The following is a 17,172-nucleotide window of genomic DNA, read 5'->3' on the forward strand; positions in this document are numbered from 1 at the left end:
TCAGAATATGTATGACACTTATTGTTTACTATGACATAATTAGGAGTCGACCAAAATGTCCAGCATAAACATTAAAAAGGGCATATTTACTCGTGACCAATATAAATGATTCCCCCCCAAACTGGGGTCCCGACTCCCCCGACCCATAATTTGGAAAACGCTGCACTGACCTGACAGGCGCGGGGATGGGAGCCTTGACGTGTCTGACAGGGGAGGGGGACTGCTGCCGTCCCTTGGAGACGAGGGACGTCGGCGACTTGGAGGTGGAGCTGGGCTTCGGAGGGACCCGCGGAGGGGTCTTGTGTGCCATCAGGATGCCTCCTCCTCCTTCCACGTGCATCATGGTGGAGGACTGCATGCTGGTGGTCTGCATGCTGGCGCCCTGCATGCTGGCGCCCTGCATGCTGGTGGTCTGCATGCTGGCGCCCTGCATGCTGGTGGCCTGCATGCTGGCGCCCTGCATGCTGGTGGCCTGCATGCTGGTGCCGTGCATGCTGGTGGACTGCATGCTGGTGGCATGCATGCTGGTGGCCTGGAAGCTGGAGGCCTGGAAGCTAGCCTCCACGCTCTGGAGCGGAGAGAGGAGAGGAGAGCAGCAGGGTCACTTACAACCATCCATTACAACAGTGGTTCCCCAAAATGTTCATGTCAAGGACCCCAAATTGACAGTAATTAGCCTGTGGACCCCCATTTGAAAACATACGATTTTTACGGCTGTGATTCTGTGATTACACTTTGATTACAGTGATTTCAAGGACCCCAGTTTGACATGCATTAGTCTACGAACCCCCATTTAAAGGCATTTCTATCTCTAGGACCCCCAATTTATATTGTAAAATCACTGTTAATTTAACTCTGTGTACATATGGAATGCATGCGTGCGTGTGTGTGTGCAGTGTGACTGTGGACGTACCCTTTCCATTCTGGCCTGACGAGTTGAAATCACTGTTTTGGTCTTCTTGGCTGGAACGGCTTCCTCACCTATAGACACAGTGGAAGTAGATGATGGAAGATATGTTTGCTTTTATTTACTGCACAGTAAAATCCTCATTTTTTTTTTTCATTGAACCCCTTGTAACCTCGCGTCCCTGTTTAGGCCATGTCAAATTGCACACCAACACAAATCCACAAATGTGCAGTACTTAGCCCTAAGCAGATAACTGCTTCATTCTAAAGGGGAAGAAAATGCTTACCCTGAACCAATAGTTCACAGGTGGAGGTGGCGCGTCCACTGCTGTTGGTAGCATTTGCAGAGTAGGTTCCAGAATCCTCCGGGAAGGCTTCGGCGATCAGCAGGCTGTAACGCTCTCCTTCCTGAAGGATGCTGAAGTCCGGGGAGCTCTGGATCTCGGCTCCCTCCCGGTAGAACTTCACGACGGGTGTAGGGATTCCTGTCACCATGACATCCAGTCTCACCTGGCTGCCCTGTCTGACGGACAAACTCTGAAGTCTCTGTGTAAAGTTGGGTGGTGCGGTCTCGGCTGGAGGGACGAAATGTTTTTTTGTTTTGTTAGACTCGTTGTTTAGACTCGGAGAGAAAACAGTTTAGAAGCAATCATTATGATCTTATCTGAGGTCAGTTATTCAATGCAAATTTGTTTAAAAAAAACATAAGATTGTGATTATCTCAGATAATTACGATCAGGCGATCATGTAAAAACGGTGAGAGGCCTACCTGTAACTAGGAGTTCAGCTGTGCTAGTAGCTTGTCCAGCTCCGTTGGTGGCTCTGACGGAATATCTCCCACTGTGTGCGGCAGCCACAGCGGGGATCGTCAGAACAGCACGGCCTTCGCTGAACGAGATCTGAACGCCGGGCAAAGCGGCGGCGGAAAGGACCTGGCCATCACGGAACCAGCTCACCTCGGGAACTGGAGAACCTGGTGGGTCAGAACCAATCATGTTGAGTTAGATGTGACAACTCTGAAGTTAAAGGACAACTTTAGTTATTTTCAACAAAGTTTCATGTTTTAGGTTGTTATAAGACGGGTTATTTTTTCTTACCACTAACTTGCGCTTGAAACGTTGCGGCACTACCCTCTAGTGCCACAACGCTTTGCAGCGGCTGTGTAAACGTTGGCGCCTGTGTTGACATCTTGGTGGTCGGCACCCTGCAGAGAGACGGACCGGGAGTTAGTTAATCAGTGGGTGGAAGAAGTGAAGATGTCAATGTGAAGATTTTTAGGATGATGTACAAAAGAACAAAACAACAACAGCTAAACGTTAAACATTAATGCCATTGCACGCACTTGGAATTGGCCCTCTGCGTTTCCCATCCCAACGAGTACTCAGATTTTTTACTTGGGTAGAAATCCCACAATATAAACAAATATTCTGTAAAAATAAGGAAGGGACTGCACACTCCAGAGAACAGAGATGGACAACTTACTACTGCATTAAGTGATTTATTAACACTAATGCAAAAATATTCTATTAATAAAAATATTACAGTTAAAATGTGAAACTACTCAAATTCTTCTAAAATAGCCGATCCACAAGCTAACGACACATTGCAATGTGACACGTTCTGAGCTATTTTCAAAAAGCCAAATGATAAAATGTTTTGCAATAGTATTTAAAATCTGCAAAATAACTAGTAACTAAGCTGTTAAATAGTTGTAGTCAAAAGTAAGTCATTTCCCTCTGAGATCTAGTGGATAAATATACTTTTCCACCACTGCTACACCCAGGGAGTTGGGTGCCGTACCCAAGGACATTCCATTTCCAACACTAATAGCCAAGATAATTTGGGGTTCAGACCCCCCTTGGGAGCAGGAGCAGGAGGGGAGGGGGTGGGGTAAAGTAAGAGACCACATTGAGGTATTGTATGTTTGCAGGTAGTACAACATTTGAAACAGTTTTGGCCAAATGCATAACTTGCTTTCACCGCATGCCTGCCTGACTGTATTTTCTCAATGTGGTATGACTTTTTTTAGCTAAAATAGCCGATCTGCAAGCTCACTGCAAGCTTGCGTCCATGAGCCAAAAATGCGTCCTGACCCATTTGGGTATGAAACTCAGTGGTAGAACAGACTACAACGTAAGTGGAATATACAGACACAATACTAGAGAATTCTACTATACTAGTCTATAGACTCTCTAGAATTAAAGGTTTATGTTGGGATAACACTTCAGTAATACCCCAGGGTGGAAATGTAGGGTATAGCAAAGAATCACAAAAAGTGCCCGCACAACATTAAACAATATAGCAATGATCAGAGTGCACAAACAATAAACAATACAAAATATGGAAACTCAAATGGTTGTTGTAACAACAGCAAGAGATGCGAACATCATTTATCAAGGCATCATTAATTCAGCGTGGGGTGGGGTATAATAAATAAACTAACTAACTAAGTCTTGGCCCGATTATGATCACAGCGCTTAATTTGTAAAACACTAGTCTTGTGAATTAGATATTGACAAAGGCTAAAAACTATGATCTATGGCCTTTATTGGCCTATGTTTTAGTTTTAGTTTGTTTTAGTTAGTCAATACAGTTTCAGTTAGTTAGTTTGGAAAAGCCTTGTTTATTTCAGTCAACTAAATTGTGTTTTCAATTATACTGTAGGCCTACTTGTAGTTAATTATATCAACCTTGGTTTAGGTTGCATTGTTTGTGTGTGTGTGTGTGTGTGTGTGTGTGTGTGTGTGTGTGTGTGTGTGTGTGTGTGTGTGTGTGTGTGTGTGTGTGTGGTGTTTCTAGCGGTCCTCGGTGGCAGGCTGGCAGCTGACAGAAGGCAGCAGGGTATTAATAGACAGAGGAGTCATCAGTTTTCCTCTGCACCTGGTCCTATGTCAGCTTGTCACCTCCTCAGACCTCACATTCCACATTCCACCCATTATTTTTCATTTCCCTCATTAGCCAAATGATCAGCTAATTTCACAGAATGTTTGCCTACTTTCACTGAATGATCTCTTATAATGACATGCCCATGCAGGCCGAAACGGGATGTCGGGGTCATCTGGTTAAGGGTTAACGTTGACGTTAGCCCCGTTGGCAGGCGTTAAGTGCTCAGGGACACTTTTTTGTTCCCTTTTGTTTCCCTCAAATATTCCTGGGACGATCCAACGTATCTAAAGTCATAATTGGTCCTCACTCATGCCCATAATAAGAGAGCACCATTCCCGTCTACAATCTGTGTCTCATTGGTGGACTGTGGACAGTTCAGAAACCTGCCTACCAATGACATCATCGATGGGGATCGCAAGCAAATAGTACATTGTTTATTTGATTTCATAAAACAATCAAATGAATGAATGGTTCTACACACGTCCCACTCTGCAGGGCTGTGCATAGTGTGACAAGATACCTTTTGCCAACATTAAGACAATAAGACATATTATTGTGTTAATAACAGCTGGAAGGATGTAGCCTGGCTGGGAACTAATCACACCTGCAGCCACCAGCAAGGTGTGCACAACAGCTGTTTAAGACTCATCATCACCTAACATATGCTAAAATCTGCATCTGCATAATCAACAGGTTTACAGTATGTGTCACAACATCTCTACTACACCAGTGGTTCTCTAACTTTTGGGGGGATGTCAGGGACACATCCCCCATAACTCTGACAGTGCGCAAATGGAGCCAAATGGTTTAATTAATTTGCACACTCTCACAGTTACAGACCAGGCTCAACTAAGAAGGCAAAGGAGCTACGATGAGGGTCCCTTGACCCCACTTTGTGAATAACTGATCTACATGATTTAACCGGTTTAAACCATTATGCTAAACATCTACACAATTAGCACGCCCCTCCCAGGATGACGAGGGACAAGCGCATCCCTGAGCACTTTCAGCCTCAAAGTTAACGACTTCTCAAGTGTGAAGTCTTCAAGTCACCAACTAAACACATTCACACAATAGCTTCAATTCACCCACTTCACATGTTGGGCATGTCATTAGAGGTGAAAATATTCTAAATTTGCCAGCAATTAAACAACAAAAGAAGAAGCAAAAGATCTGCTACTCTCGCTACCTTTTAACCGTTATGTAACTATAAAGTAGGGCTTAACCACTTGGACCCCCGCATCCCTATTCTGGGGGCAACGTTCGCCAAGAATAGCAGATCTTACATTGCATTGTGAGCTTAATTGTAGGTCGGGTATTTGTGGCAAAGAGATATGGTGTAGAGGGGGGGGGGGGGGGGGGGGGTGTGCTAAAGTGGTTAGTTACGGTTATGGTGACGTCTTAGTTCATAACCAAAGGAACCCTTGTAAATCTGTAACTGTTGAATGTGTAAAATGTAACCAAATGTGGACCCTCACAGGTCTGTGTGGTTACATTTTACACTATCAAGAATTAAATTATTGTTAAACATCTGTATTACTTCATTTACAAGACGTCTACACAATTAGAGAATGTAGAAGAATTATTACTTTTGATCAACGTTTGCCTGTCATCTCTCCTACGGTACCAACATCAATATACAGCATGGGATTGTAGACAAAATCTTATCCAACGATTACAAAATATGTTTTGGGTCTGAAAGGCTAAATGTCATCAAATGGTGCTCAACTGCTGAATAAATAATGGACCTTGACATGAAAAAGGTTGAAAACCACCGGGTTAGTGACAAAATGCACAACCTTTGATTGCCCTGGATGTATTATAAAGGGCTGTTGTGTTTATAGTTCCAGACATGACAGCAGGCCAGGGACTAATAATAGCCCTCTGGCCTCAATGTCAACCAACTTTATCTGCACACTCTCCAAGCACTTATGAGACGCACGATAAATTCACAGCCAGTTATTGTGCCCATAATATTCATCTGATAGGCATGTGGCTAATTCTGAAAAGGTCCAAAACATAAGTAGTTGCCAACACTTAAATAATAATGCATCCATGATTGCACTAAGCACATAACTCTAACAATGACAAAATACATGGCCTTTGTATAATCTAAATGTTCCACAGGGATTCTCAGCCTTTGTACAATTCACAGAGCGACATACAGTAAGCATTTTTATATCCAAGGACCCACAGCCATATGCATGAGGCCACATCTCTTGAGGACACCAATCTCATTGTTAAATTAACTCTGAGTGTGTACAAATGGAACCAAATGGACTCTTACGGTTCAATTTGGGTCAATGTGCACACACACACACACACACACACACACACACACACACACACACACACACACCTGTAAAAAGGTCCATTTTGACCTCTGGTGGTCCCTTGACCCAATGTTGACAAACAGTGTCATATGCTGCTACATATATAAAATACACACAATTAGACTGTCTTCAGCCCAAGATAATCCAATGCAATCACACACCTCTACTGTCTAAATTATGGAAGTAATCTATTTGAACTTTATACATATATTTTGATTAGCATATTCTATATGACCCTATCCATCCACAATCACATTACCAACCAGACTGAGAGACAGCAATCAGTGTCATGAAATTAATTAATTAATTAATGAACATGAAATTAGTTATTATAATCAGTATACAGTATGCTCATGTGCTTTCAACAACACAGTTATGGGTCTAGTAATGCCCTGTTGATATTGTGCTTTTGACGAATATCAGCAATGCAAAAAATATATATATGGGATTTATTTCAAGATTCAAACACGCTGGAATCTTGAAATAAGGAATATCTCTTAAATTAGTAAAGTTATACCAACAGAACATTAGTGTCGTTTAAAATACCAATTCTGGCAACTAATGATGGCTGTACTAGTTTTTATTCACTGTCTGTCTATTTTACTCCACAACAATTATTTGACAGCTTTAGTTACTAGTAACTACTAACATACATTAACCACTTGTTATGTTATACTTCTTCTATTCGATCTACAAGCTCACAACGCGCCCTATTGTGACACGTTATGAGCTTCTAGATCGACTATTGGACCATTTTTAACTCAAATCTTTGCTTCTGGGGGAGTCCCTGTAACAACACATTTTCAGATGGGGGCCAAATACAGATAATTGAGCACCACTGACTTTTTCAGAAACCTGTCTCGATTTAGAAGCATTTTTTTAGAATCGTCCTCTGGGTGAATACAGGCCTTTCACATCAGTATTTCTATACATTGTGGTACTGCTACTTTTACTCAGTGTAAGTACTTCGAGTACTTCTTTCACCACTGCTGTCCATCTATCTACAGCCAGAATGTGAGCATGTGCTCGAAGCCAAGCCTCATATAACATCTCTCTCTCTCTCTCTCTCTCTCTCTCTCTCACACACACACACACACACAGGACAGTTATAGCCCGGCTGACGACTGGTGGCCGGTTATAGCAGCGTGGCTTGTCCCCCGCTGTCCCTGTGCCACGCCAATGGCCACCGGCTAAACCCCTCCTCCTCCCTGGAAAGATTCGACCATGTCCATCCATCAAAAGGTTCTAAAAACTTTCAATCTAAAATGTTCAAGGACCCCCATTCCCCATATAACTCTCATTACAGACCTGAAATGGTCCATTTGGAACCCCCTAAAGGAACTCCTATACTAGGGTCCCTGGCCTGGACCCCAACTTTGAGAAACACTGCTTTAGCTATGTTAAAAACATAATGTAAGTGTATAAATAGCATTAAAGTATGCAAGAATACTATTGTATTCTCAAGTAGTACTTGAGTACACTCGAGTAGTGCTTGAATGTGATACAAAATGCATCCGTTCTAAAGATAAACTTTAGTGTACATGTACATTAGATGTACATTCTTCATAAAGCATGAATTAAGTATCATATATTTTCACCTGAGTATATGATAATAATGCTTGTTGTGACAATGAAGAATACTTGGTTCTATTCAAAGTGACATTCTTGACTTAATTTTACCAGCTAGAACTCTGTTGCTCAAAGTGTGGTCCAGGGACCGCAGAGGGTCCTTGAGTGAGTTCCAGGGGGTCCCCAGTTCAATGATTCATCAGGAAACAAATGTACCCTTGCATGTCTGTAACTCTAAGTGTACACATGGAACCAAATGGACCTGTACACTCTCAAAAGTCAAATTAACATTTTGTCCCAGAGATAAAACTGGTATCAAATGGAGATCCGTGATCTAACACATGAATCTAAACTAAAGGGCTTGGGAATTAAAAACAACTTTGAGAACAATTGTACTAGACTCTAGCACAATGTTTATTACAGTACAAGTTACACAGGCATGTGTGATGAATGAGAATATGTTCTAATGGACACCACTAGCTCACTCACTCTCTCACGCTACTGACAAACACCCATAAAACCTGACTGCTGTCATTCTCAGCAGACAAATGGCCAGATGATCAGACAGCCATTACTAATAATCAACAAAAACTCCCAGCCCTGGCTTAACTTCCGATGTCTAATGATTGATGATCTAATTGGAATCTGTGCGACAGATATGGCAGTGGCCAAAAATACCCCTGAAACCCCCCTTCCCACACACACCCCCACCCACACCAGGCCCCAAACCAAATTTGATTGACAGCCACCATGTGGCACATAGCTGGAGGTACAACTGATATCCCCTAGCTGCTGATTCCCTTAAAAAGCCATGGCCACCCAGCTGAGAGTCCTCTCTAATGCTATCAGAGGGCTATTCTGGGCCTTTCTCAAATCATTGCAGCCCATTTGCACGCATTATGATTTTTTTTAAAGCAATCGCCGCTGATCTGAAAGCAGACATATAGGCAACAAATAAGATACTGTACACAGAGATGCACCGATTATCCAACACAACCTCTCTCTCTCTCTGTGTCCGTCTGTCTTATCACAGTGACCTTATGGTCAGTGACAGCTCTTCCACAGACATCAAGGTATCCCATATCAACACCGTTACAGGCAGAGATTATAGCCGTTAACAAGGTTTGCGTGTGTGTGTGTGTGTGTGTGTGTGTGTGTGCGCGCTCGCACGGATACAAGTTTAAAACTACTCACTTGTATCCACAAGGGTGCCTTGGACTGTTGGGGCTTAGCCCGGACGATTGTTAACAAATCTCCTTCAATATCCAGAAAGCTTTTCCAGAAAAGATCCAAGGTGAGAAAACGATCGAGCCTCGAAGTTAATCCCCCCCAAAAAACAAAACTACACAGTGTAGACGCACCAGTGTAGTTTTGTTTCCTTCTCCCTAACAATCCCTACACCCGAGGCAAGGCTGGGAATGCTCCAGACAGCTCAGAAGTGGCAATATGGTAGTTTACCTTTATATAGCAGGGGGTCAAACTGCATCAGCGGCACAGGGCTGGGCCCTGATTGGCCCAGCCCCTCTCAGGATGCACGGGGCATGATGGGAGAAGGCGGCCATTTATGCAAGCTGCTCACACACCCCGGTCTTGTCCCTTGCTGTTATAACAGCTTTGATTCCAACTTTGTGTCTGGGCTCTGTCGGAGCATTGATTTGTTTTCAACGTTATAATCGGGCCTCAAAGGTGATCTGTATAAATTATGGGATGGTTTGCCAGTCAGGCAAGAGGTTAAACCGGAGGTCCTGAGTCATTAAATAGTTAGTTGGTGACCAAAAGGAGACAAGAGGCTGTTCCTGTCAGTCAGCACGCACAGCAGACAACACCCCTGTTACAAGACTGAGGGACTGTGTATTTACACACACACACACACACACACACACACACACACACACACACACACACGCAACTTTACCACACTGCAATTACCTGTTTATGTTCAAATAGGTGATAATAACTTCATTACTATGGGAATATACTACTATTTAACACAGCTATGTCACTGGTTGTTACATACAGTCACTGGTTAATGGTTATGTCACTGGCTGGCTTATATATACTGCATTATAGAGGCTGTTTTAAAAGGTGATGTCCGTGATATTGTTTTAGTTAAAAAAAAGGTTCGAGCTCTGTATCCTGATAGTAAATAGAGTGTTTGTTCAGTAACAGGGGTCTCCCTGTCTGCATGGTTGCTGCTCATTTCATCCCATGAGGAGAATGGCGAACCCACAGTGTTTAAATTGTGTCTGCTCATTAAAATGTATACTGTATCCTGTACGACACTGGTTCCCAAACACTGGTTCTGGACCCATTTGTGGGTCGCAGACACATGTTTTGTGTAGTATTAACCTAAGTATTATTATTATATTATAATCTAAGTATTATTTCAAAACATTTACAAATTACATTCCCAAAAATAGCAAACACTTTCATTAATTAAAAACAAAATGTTGAAAAGAAGTAGTGAAAATAGATACAAGCTCTACAAGCTCACAACGAGGCACAAAGCGACATATTGTGAGCTTGTAGATCTGCTATTTTCACAAGGTTGGGTCCAGGGCAAAAATGAAATGTCTCTTTTGGGTCACGGGGCTAAAAAGTTTGGGAACCATGCACTGCTGTACAAGTTCTTTCTCATGATTTTATACACTAGGAATTATTTTAACCAAAGACAACCACCTTGCTGCACCTTCAATATGTAGCATTATCTTTATTTTTCATTTTTTTAATGAGCAGACAAATTAACACTATGGGTTCGTCCCTGTAACAGTCCCCTGTTACTGAACGAACAACGCTATTCTATTAGCAATGATTATTTAATACTATGAGGACACAGAGCTTTAACTTAACTTAACTTAACTTTAACACAATCGTTCAGTTTTGTAACGCAACCAGTAGCAGTGTGCGTGTGTGTGGCAGTGTGCTTCTCAAACGTCTTCATTTCAAGGATGCATTAATGCTGCATTCACATGGAATCAGGCAAGCGATAGATGGCAAACGGCAAAACCTGCTGGAGTGTCCTGTTCCGTTTACCGTCCTGCTCCCGTCCACTAAAATGACATGCCGTCTGCCATCTATACCGCTTGCCTGATTCCATGTGAATGCAGCCTAAGGCTGACGGGCCCCCATAACTCTGAGAGTGTACAAACGGAACCAAATGGAGTAATGGACCCTCATGGGTTTGTACACTCTCAGAGTTACAGTCCTGTAAAGGTTTATTCGGTTCCAGTTGCACACTCAGTTATAGTCCTCCATTTGGTTCCTAGACTATCAAGCATGGGGACACCCTGGACTCCTGAGGACCCCCAGGAGTCCCAACTTTGAGCACCACTGGTCTATGGGGTTCACTATAAAACTATCACTACATGACATGATATCAAATTATGCAATCATTATGTTGAGAGCTTGTAGATCTGTCATTTTGGAATAGACAAAGTGTAAAATGAGGGCTTAATTGGTAAATTTAAAAAAAGTATCTAAAGCTTTCAAATAATTGTGGTGGAGTAAAAGAAAAAAGTACAATATTTGCCTCCAAGATGTAGCGTAGAGAGTAGAAGTGTTGTGCTCCGTAATAGAAAATTAGAAAATACTCAAGTAAATCAATGTAGGCCCATAAATACAGTTAAAACAAACACTGCAATACGAGTTAGAAATAAACAGTGGTGGACACTACAGACAGTAAGTACATTTACTTGAGTACTGTACTTTTCTGTAATCTTTTTTTCCCCATGACTTTCACGATTTTCAAATTGTCACCCAAACTTACAAAAATACATTATGAATTAACCACCCTGCTCCCCATTTCAAATACAGTGAAGATGGCCGATCTACAAGCTAAATTGCTGATCGTCTTTTTGCGATTTTGACTATTTTGACTGCAATGCATTGATATTAAAAAAAGGAAATGTACTTAATAATAATGTGTAATTTGGAATACTTGAGTATTCTTATACTTGAGTATAAGAAATGTACAAAGTACATGTAATTGAGTAAGTACTATGTCCACCACTGGAAATAATAAAAAACAGTTTGTTTTACCCTTCGTCGTGGCTCCAGCTGGTCCTTGGGGACTCCGGTAAAGTTGGACTCGAACACGGTGAAGTTGAACTAACGGTATGCAACGTATCGGTGTACGTAAAGGATGAAAAAGACGAGTTCTCTTCCATCTCACAATCTGTATCAAAGAAATACTTATAAAAATACTTTGAAAAAGCAAGCAAACTAAGCATCAAATGGTTATGAATCCGAGGTATAAAAAAAGGGAAACCCTTCCAAGGTATAAAAAACAATGGGATTAGTAGGTCCAGTAGTGACTGTGAGCCAGTTGTGTAGACCACTAAGTGTTTAGATTAGAATGAGGTCAGTGTCATCATCATGGCCTCTGGTCATCTATAAGGGGGGTGGCCTAAAAACCTGGCCTTGCCACGGTGGGTTTTGATATGTTAAGTTAAAGGCCAATGATGTCACATACCTTACCTTGTGACATCGTTGATCAAATGACTTTTGAGGGTGACAGGTCTCACAGCTGCAGAGAGAGGAGGGGGATCATCACACCTGGGCTGCAGAGGGAGAAGGGGGATCATCACACCTGGAACAGCAGCAGTGTCAAGGAAGGAAGGTGGCTACTTGTTTCTGAACGTGGGGCCTGGGGACCCCCCCCACCCACCATGCTTGTGGAAACAGCATGAAAGTTCCCTAAACAATGAACTAATATTATGTGATGTTTAGATAATTTTTTTCTAGATTGAGGCTTTAATTTTACGATATCCGAGAGGATTACAGTTTTATGGAAGATAGTTCTGAACATGTTTTCTGTATTCTTTCATCTTAAAACAACTAATATATGAAAATAGCCCATCTACAAGCTCACAGCACGTGGCATTTGCAGATCTATATTCAGTACAAGAGATGGTTCTGAAGGCCTACTCCTGTGAAATCCCAATGACTGAAATCAGTCGTGGGGACTGGATACAGGTTTTTTTAATATAGCATCACAATTAGTTTGAACCGCTTTGACCAATATTTTATATATCTTAGCAGGCGTAAAAATAGCAGACGTCCTCACAGCTCGCAACGCGTCACGACACGATGCGCCGTGAGATTGTAGATCTGCTATTCTCAAGACAATTAGATTTTTTTGAAAGAGGTGGAAATACATTTTTTAACTTTCAACAACACGGCTGATCTCTTATGGGGTGCTTTCCTCCCTGGCACCAAATATTTTCAGACGCGGGTCCACAGCCCAAATAACACACTTATGATTCATTTGGGGGTCCAGTTTGAGAATTAATGATTTCTGAAAATGTTTCAAGGTCTACAAGAAAGATCACAACACGTTGCATTCATGCTGCACTTGCCCTAGCCTCTACGACCCTTTCAAGTTGCTCAACTTATGTAACTTATAGCATCTTATGTAGACATAGCACTCGATATAGTATATATGCATAGTTTCAGATATTCCACTGTTAGGTTCTTAGCTTACGTATTCATGATGAAAATGTTATGTACCCGGTATATGATCTATTACCATGTCTTTGTTCTGTAAATCGCACTGGATTAAGAGCATCCGCTAAATGCCTAAATTAGAAATTGTGCTGTGACTTGTCGGCAATTTTAACTATTGGGCGTACAATTAATTAGCCTATAGTATGGTTTAAATGGTTAATGAGTCCAATGAACTGCAAACCACTGTTGCCAGGTGTGGGACAGCTGTTGACAACCAGGCCATGTGTTCAAAGTTTAAACTGATGTTAAACTGATGTTGTTGTCCCCTAACAATCACAATACACCTGAATGGAAACCACAGCTGAAGACCCGTTTTCACAGAGCCAAAGTGCAGTAGTATAGTAGAGATTTAGAAATTCACTGAATCTAAAATAAAACAACTCCACCTGTTAACCCCAGCCCCCCCCCCCCCCTGATAATGAATGATTGAGAGAGAGAAAGAAATCTTGTGTGGCGTGCTTACAGTCAGTTAAACTTATAGACTTTTACGTTAGAAAATAAACACATAAAAATGGTGGCATAGCAGGCAGCAGGCAATAGGAGGGCATGTGAAAACGGTCTCCTCCCATTGCCATTCCTTCCAGCAAGTTATGCTAATTATTTTGGCAGGAAAGATTCTGGCAGTGTAGTGAAAACGTGCAGGCTTGATACTCATGGAAACTAGACATCCCTAACCCCAATGTACATCCAAACTTATTCAGTATCAGTTTAACTCAAGAGTGTACAAATTACCTGTGTAAGGGGTTGTGCCCCCTGTTGGCCCCTGGACCCTACTGGAACAAGTAAAAACAGCAGTGAATCTCAACGTGAACTTGCTTTAACTTGTCCCCAAACTTTTTAGCTTCAAAAGAGAAATGTGTGACCCGTCCAAAACTAGTGGGAATAGTCGCTCACAACACAAGCTTGTAGAGCTGCTATTTTCAATATATATATATTTTTTTTATTACTTTTTTTGTAAAAATTATTTTTGCCAATAATTCAACTAAAAATGTAGGACATAACAAAAATAAAGGGATATTTACTCGCGACCCAAAAAAGATGGGTACCAACTGTTTTGGAACCACTGAATGGTCAGCGACCTCAAGGCCAACTCGCTTTAACAGATACAAACACTTTCAACCTGATCCTCCCATCATGTGAATGTCATTATAGGCAAAGCATTTAGTTTTTTAATTTAAATTTTACTAGAGTAACCAGGATGTCATTTGTCATTTCTGATTTAAAAAAAATAATCAGAAATGACAAAAAATGCATAAAAATAATAATAACTGTTACTTTACTGTCGGGCAGAAACCAAAATATTCACTTTTTAAGGGAGGGGAAAAAATATGTTTTTTAGAACAACAATACTGCCTCATCAAAGTCAGTAGTGTACAGTGACTTTATACATTGTCAGCTACTTGAATGTGTTCGTATATTATCATCACTTTACAAATACAGCTTAGGAGGTTAATGTGGAGATACTGTCCAATAATAGCACAACATGTCACGATGCGTTGTAACACGGTATATGAGGCTATTTTAGGTAACATAGCTTAACTAACATTGTATGTATTTACAGTACCAAAAGCAGACACTTCTTTTAAAAAAAAATGCAGATTTACATTACAAGCTCACAACTTGCCGTGTCGCAAAATGGTGTGAGATTTTAAATCTGCTGCTTTTGAATAGATAGTATAAAATAGCGCTTATTTAATCATGTATATTTTGTGATATTAATCTAAATAGACAAAGTAAGTAGACAAAGTATGGAACATTGATAAATAAACACACTCAAGTAAAGTAAAAGTAGCTTGTAGTAGTACAGCAACTTACTCAGTACTTGAGTAAAATGCACTCGGTTACTTTCGGCCACTGTATATCGCAGCAAGGCACAAAGGAATTAGGGCACAGATTAAAACAGTGGTGATGTGTTAGTTTGTCTATTTGGTCCATTTCAAAGCATCTTTGAAAATAATGTTTTGTTTTGCGGTCAAATGGCAGCAGCTGTAATGGGAGGAGGTGTGTGTGCTGAGGAGGTGAGAGGTGTCGTTGTCGACACAAAGCAAGAAGAGATCCAGTGAGAAGGATCCGCATAATGTGTGAATTAAGACTGAGAGCATCGCTTGAAGACACATCTCTGCTGTCTGTTGTCGCCTCAATAAACAATCTAGAACAATGATTCTCAACCTTTTTTAAATTCAAGGGCGTTTGATATGCATTAGGCCACGGCTCCCAAATTGATACATATTTATATATTTGTTTTAATCTAATCTGTAAAATCAATTTAACTCTGAGAGCTGTACAAATGGAACCAAAATGGATCCATTTGTACACTCTCAAGAGTTACAGACCCATTAGGGTCCACTTGGTTCCTAACTACATATCAATCTAAATGATTGATATATAGTTAGGAACCAAGTGCTAGTTAGGAGCCAAGGAGCCCTTCGAGGACCCCCGGAGGTCCCCAGACCCCACATTGAGAAGCAGTGATAGAAAACATGACAGCTGTGGTGGTGCACCCACTGCAGTGGTTGTTGTGTGGAGGTTTTTACAGAAGAAGAAAGAAAGAAAGAAAGAAAGAAAGAAAGAAAGAAAGAAAGAAAGAAAGAAAGAAAGAAAGAAAGAAAGAAAGAAAGACAGACAAATATACAAGCTCACAACCCCTTGCAACACGAGGCGTTAAAAGTTTGCAGATCGGCTATAAAAAAATGTAATGCCTCAACTCATACAATTCCAAGACAGTGCTTGTCAGAGTCAGTTAGGGTCCCCCAATTAAAATATGATTGTTTTTGGGGGTCCCCAGTTAATCCATTTAGACCATGTCTTCTAAATCATGACAGTTTTCTGAAAAACCTATATGTTTCTATATCAGTGGTGCTCAAAATATTTAATGTCAAGGACCCCTAGAATGATCTGTATTTGGCCGCCGACCCCCATCTGAAAATATGTTGTTCCAGGGACGTCCCAGAAGCAAAAAAGATTTGAGTAAAAAGGATTAGCTGTGAAAGAATATATATTCAAATATTTGGCCACGTTTTCACGATTAAAAAAGAATAGCAGATCTACAAGCTCGTGTCGCGGCACTGAGGTGGAGATCTGCTATGTTTCAACAGCTAAAGTTTAAAACAATGGTTAAAGTGGTTAAAAGCTATAAGGTGACACAGACCGTGGCCTCAGTGTTAAAATATGATTATTTAAGGTTGCGGCCTGAAAAGGTTGAGAACCAGAGAGAACCGGAGGTGAAAAATGATATCATTATTGGGTGTCTGTGACCTGATGCATATCAAACAGCAGGCCAGGGGTTCCTGGAAATGAGTGTGTTAAATCTAAATGAAAACACAGCCAGATGTAAAGAGAAATGTGACCACTCTCTCACTGACCCCCTCGTCAGGTTATTTCTGTCTGCCCAACCCTGGAGGGGCGGGGGGGCTACAGAGAGTGGTAGGAGGGGAGTGAGAGAGAGAGAGAGAGAGAGAGAGAGAGAGAGAGAGAGAGAGACCGGTTTTGTAACATGTTTTGGCAATGTAAACATGTTTTCTCATGCCAATAAAGCCCCTTTGAATTCAATTGAAAATGTAATAGAGAGAGAGAGAGAGAGAGAGAGAGAGAGAGAGACAGAGACAGAGAGACAGAGAGAGATTGACTACTTTAATAGTTTGTACAGTGGTGTGAATGTATACAAAAGGTGCTAAAAGGAGAACACAAAAAGCCATAAAGGGTTATTATTTCCATTGTGGTCCTTAGTCTACGGACTACCCCCACCTCCTTATAACCCCCTTATTTGTTCCCCAACCTGTACATATTTTTACCTTTTATGATGATTTGAATTTTGTTGTTATTTTTCACGTCATGGTTATGAATTGAATACCCAGGACCTGAATGGAAACAAGACCACACAAACTTTTTTCGGTGATCCCATTGGAAGTGTGTTTGACTGTAACCCGTACTGATTACATTTCTGCCAATAAAGTATTCAATCAATCATATCAAT

At 41.3% G+C, this 17,172-nt stretch overlaps 1 protein-coding gene across 1 annotated transcript in view; it reads right to left on the reverse strand.

Annotated features, from left to right (window-relative positions):
• The window catches only part of ttn.1 (titin, tandem duplicate 1), a 168,336-nt gene extending 159,291 nt beyond the window's left edge, over positions 1–9,045 (reverse strand). Inside the window, exons 1-6 of the mRNA XM_080784967.1 lie at positions 8,889–9,045; positions 2,004–2,110; positions 1,676–1,879; positions 1,194–1,481; positions 914–981; positions 171–568 (exon numbers count right to left, since the gene is read on the reverse strand). Coding sequence (XP_080641093.1) covers positions 171–568; positions 914–981; positions 1,194–1,481; positions 1,676–1,879; positions 2,004–2,094 — 1,049 coding nt within the window. The 5' untranslated portion in view covers positions 2,095–2,110; positions 8,889–9,045. The remainder of the gene's footprint in view (positions 1–170; positions 569–913; positions 982–1,193; positions 1,482–1,675; positions 1,880–2,003; positions 2,111–8,888) is intronic.
• Positions 9,046–17,172: the final 8,127 nt, after the last annotated feature.

The sequence above is a fragment of the Protomyctophum bolini genome, assembly GCF_963924005.1.
Source record: "Protomyctophum bolini genome assembly, chromosome: 16".
In the NCBI taxonomy this organism is placed as follows: Eukaryota; Metazoa; Chordata; class Actinopteri; order Myctophiformes; family Myctophidae; genus Protomyctophum; species Protomyctophum bolini.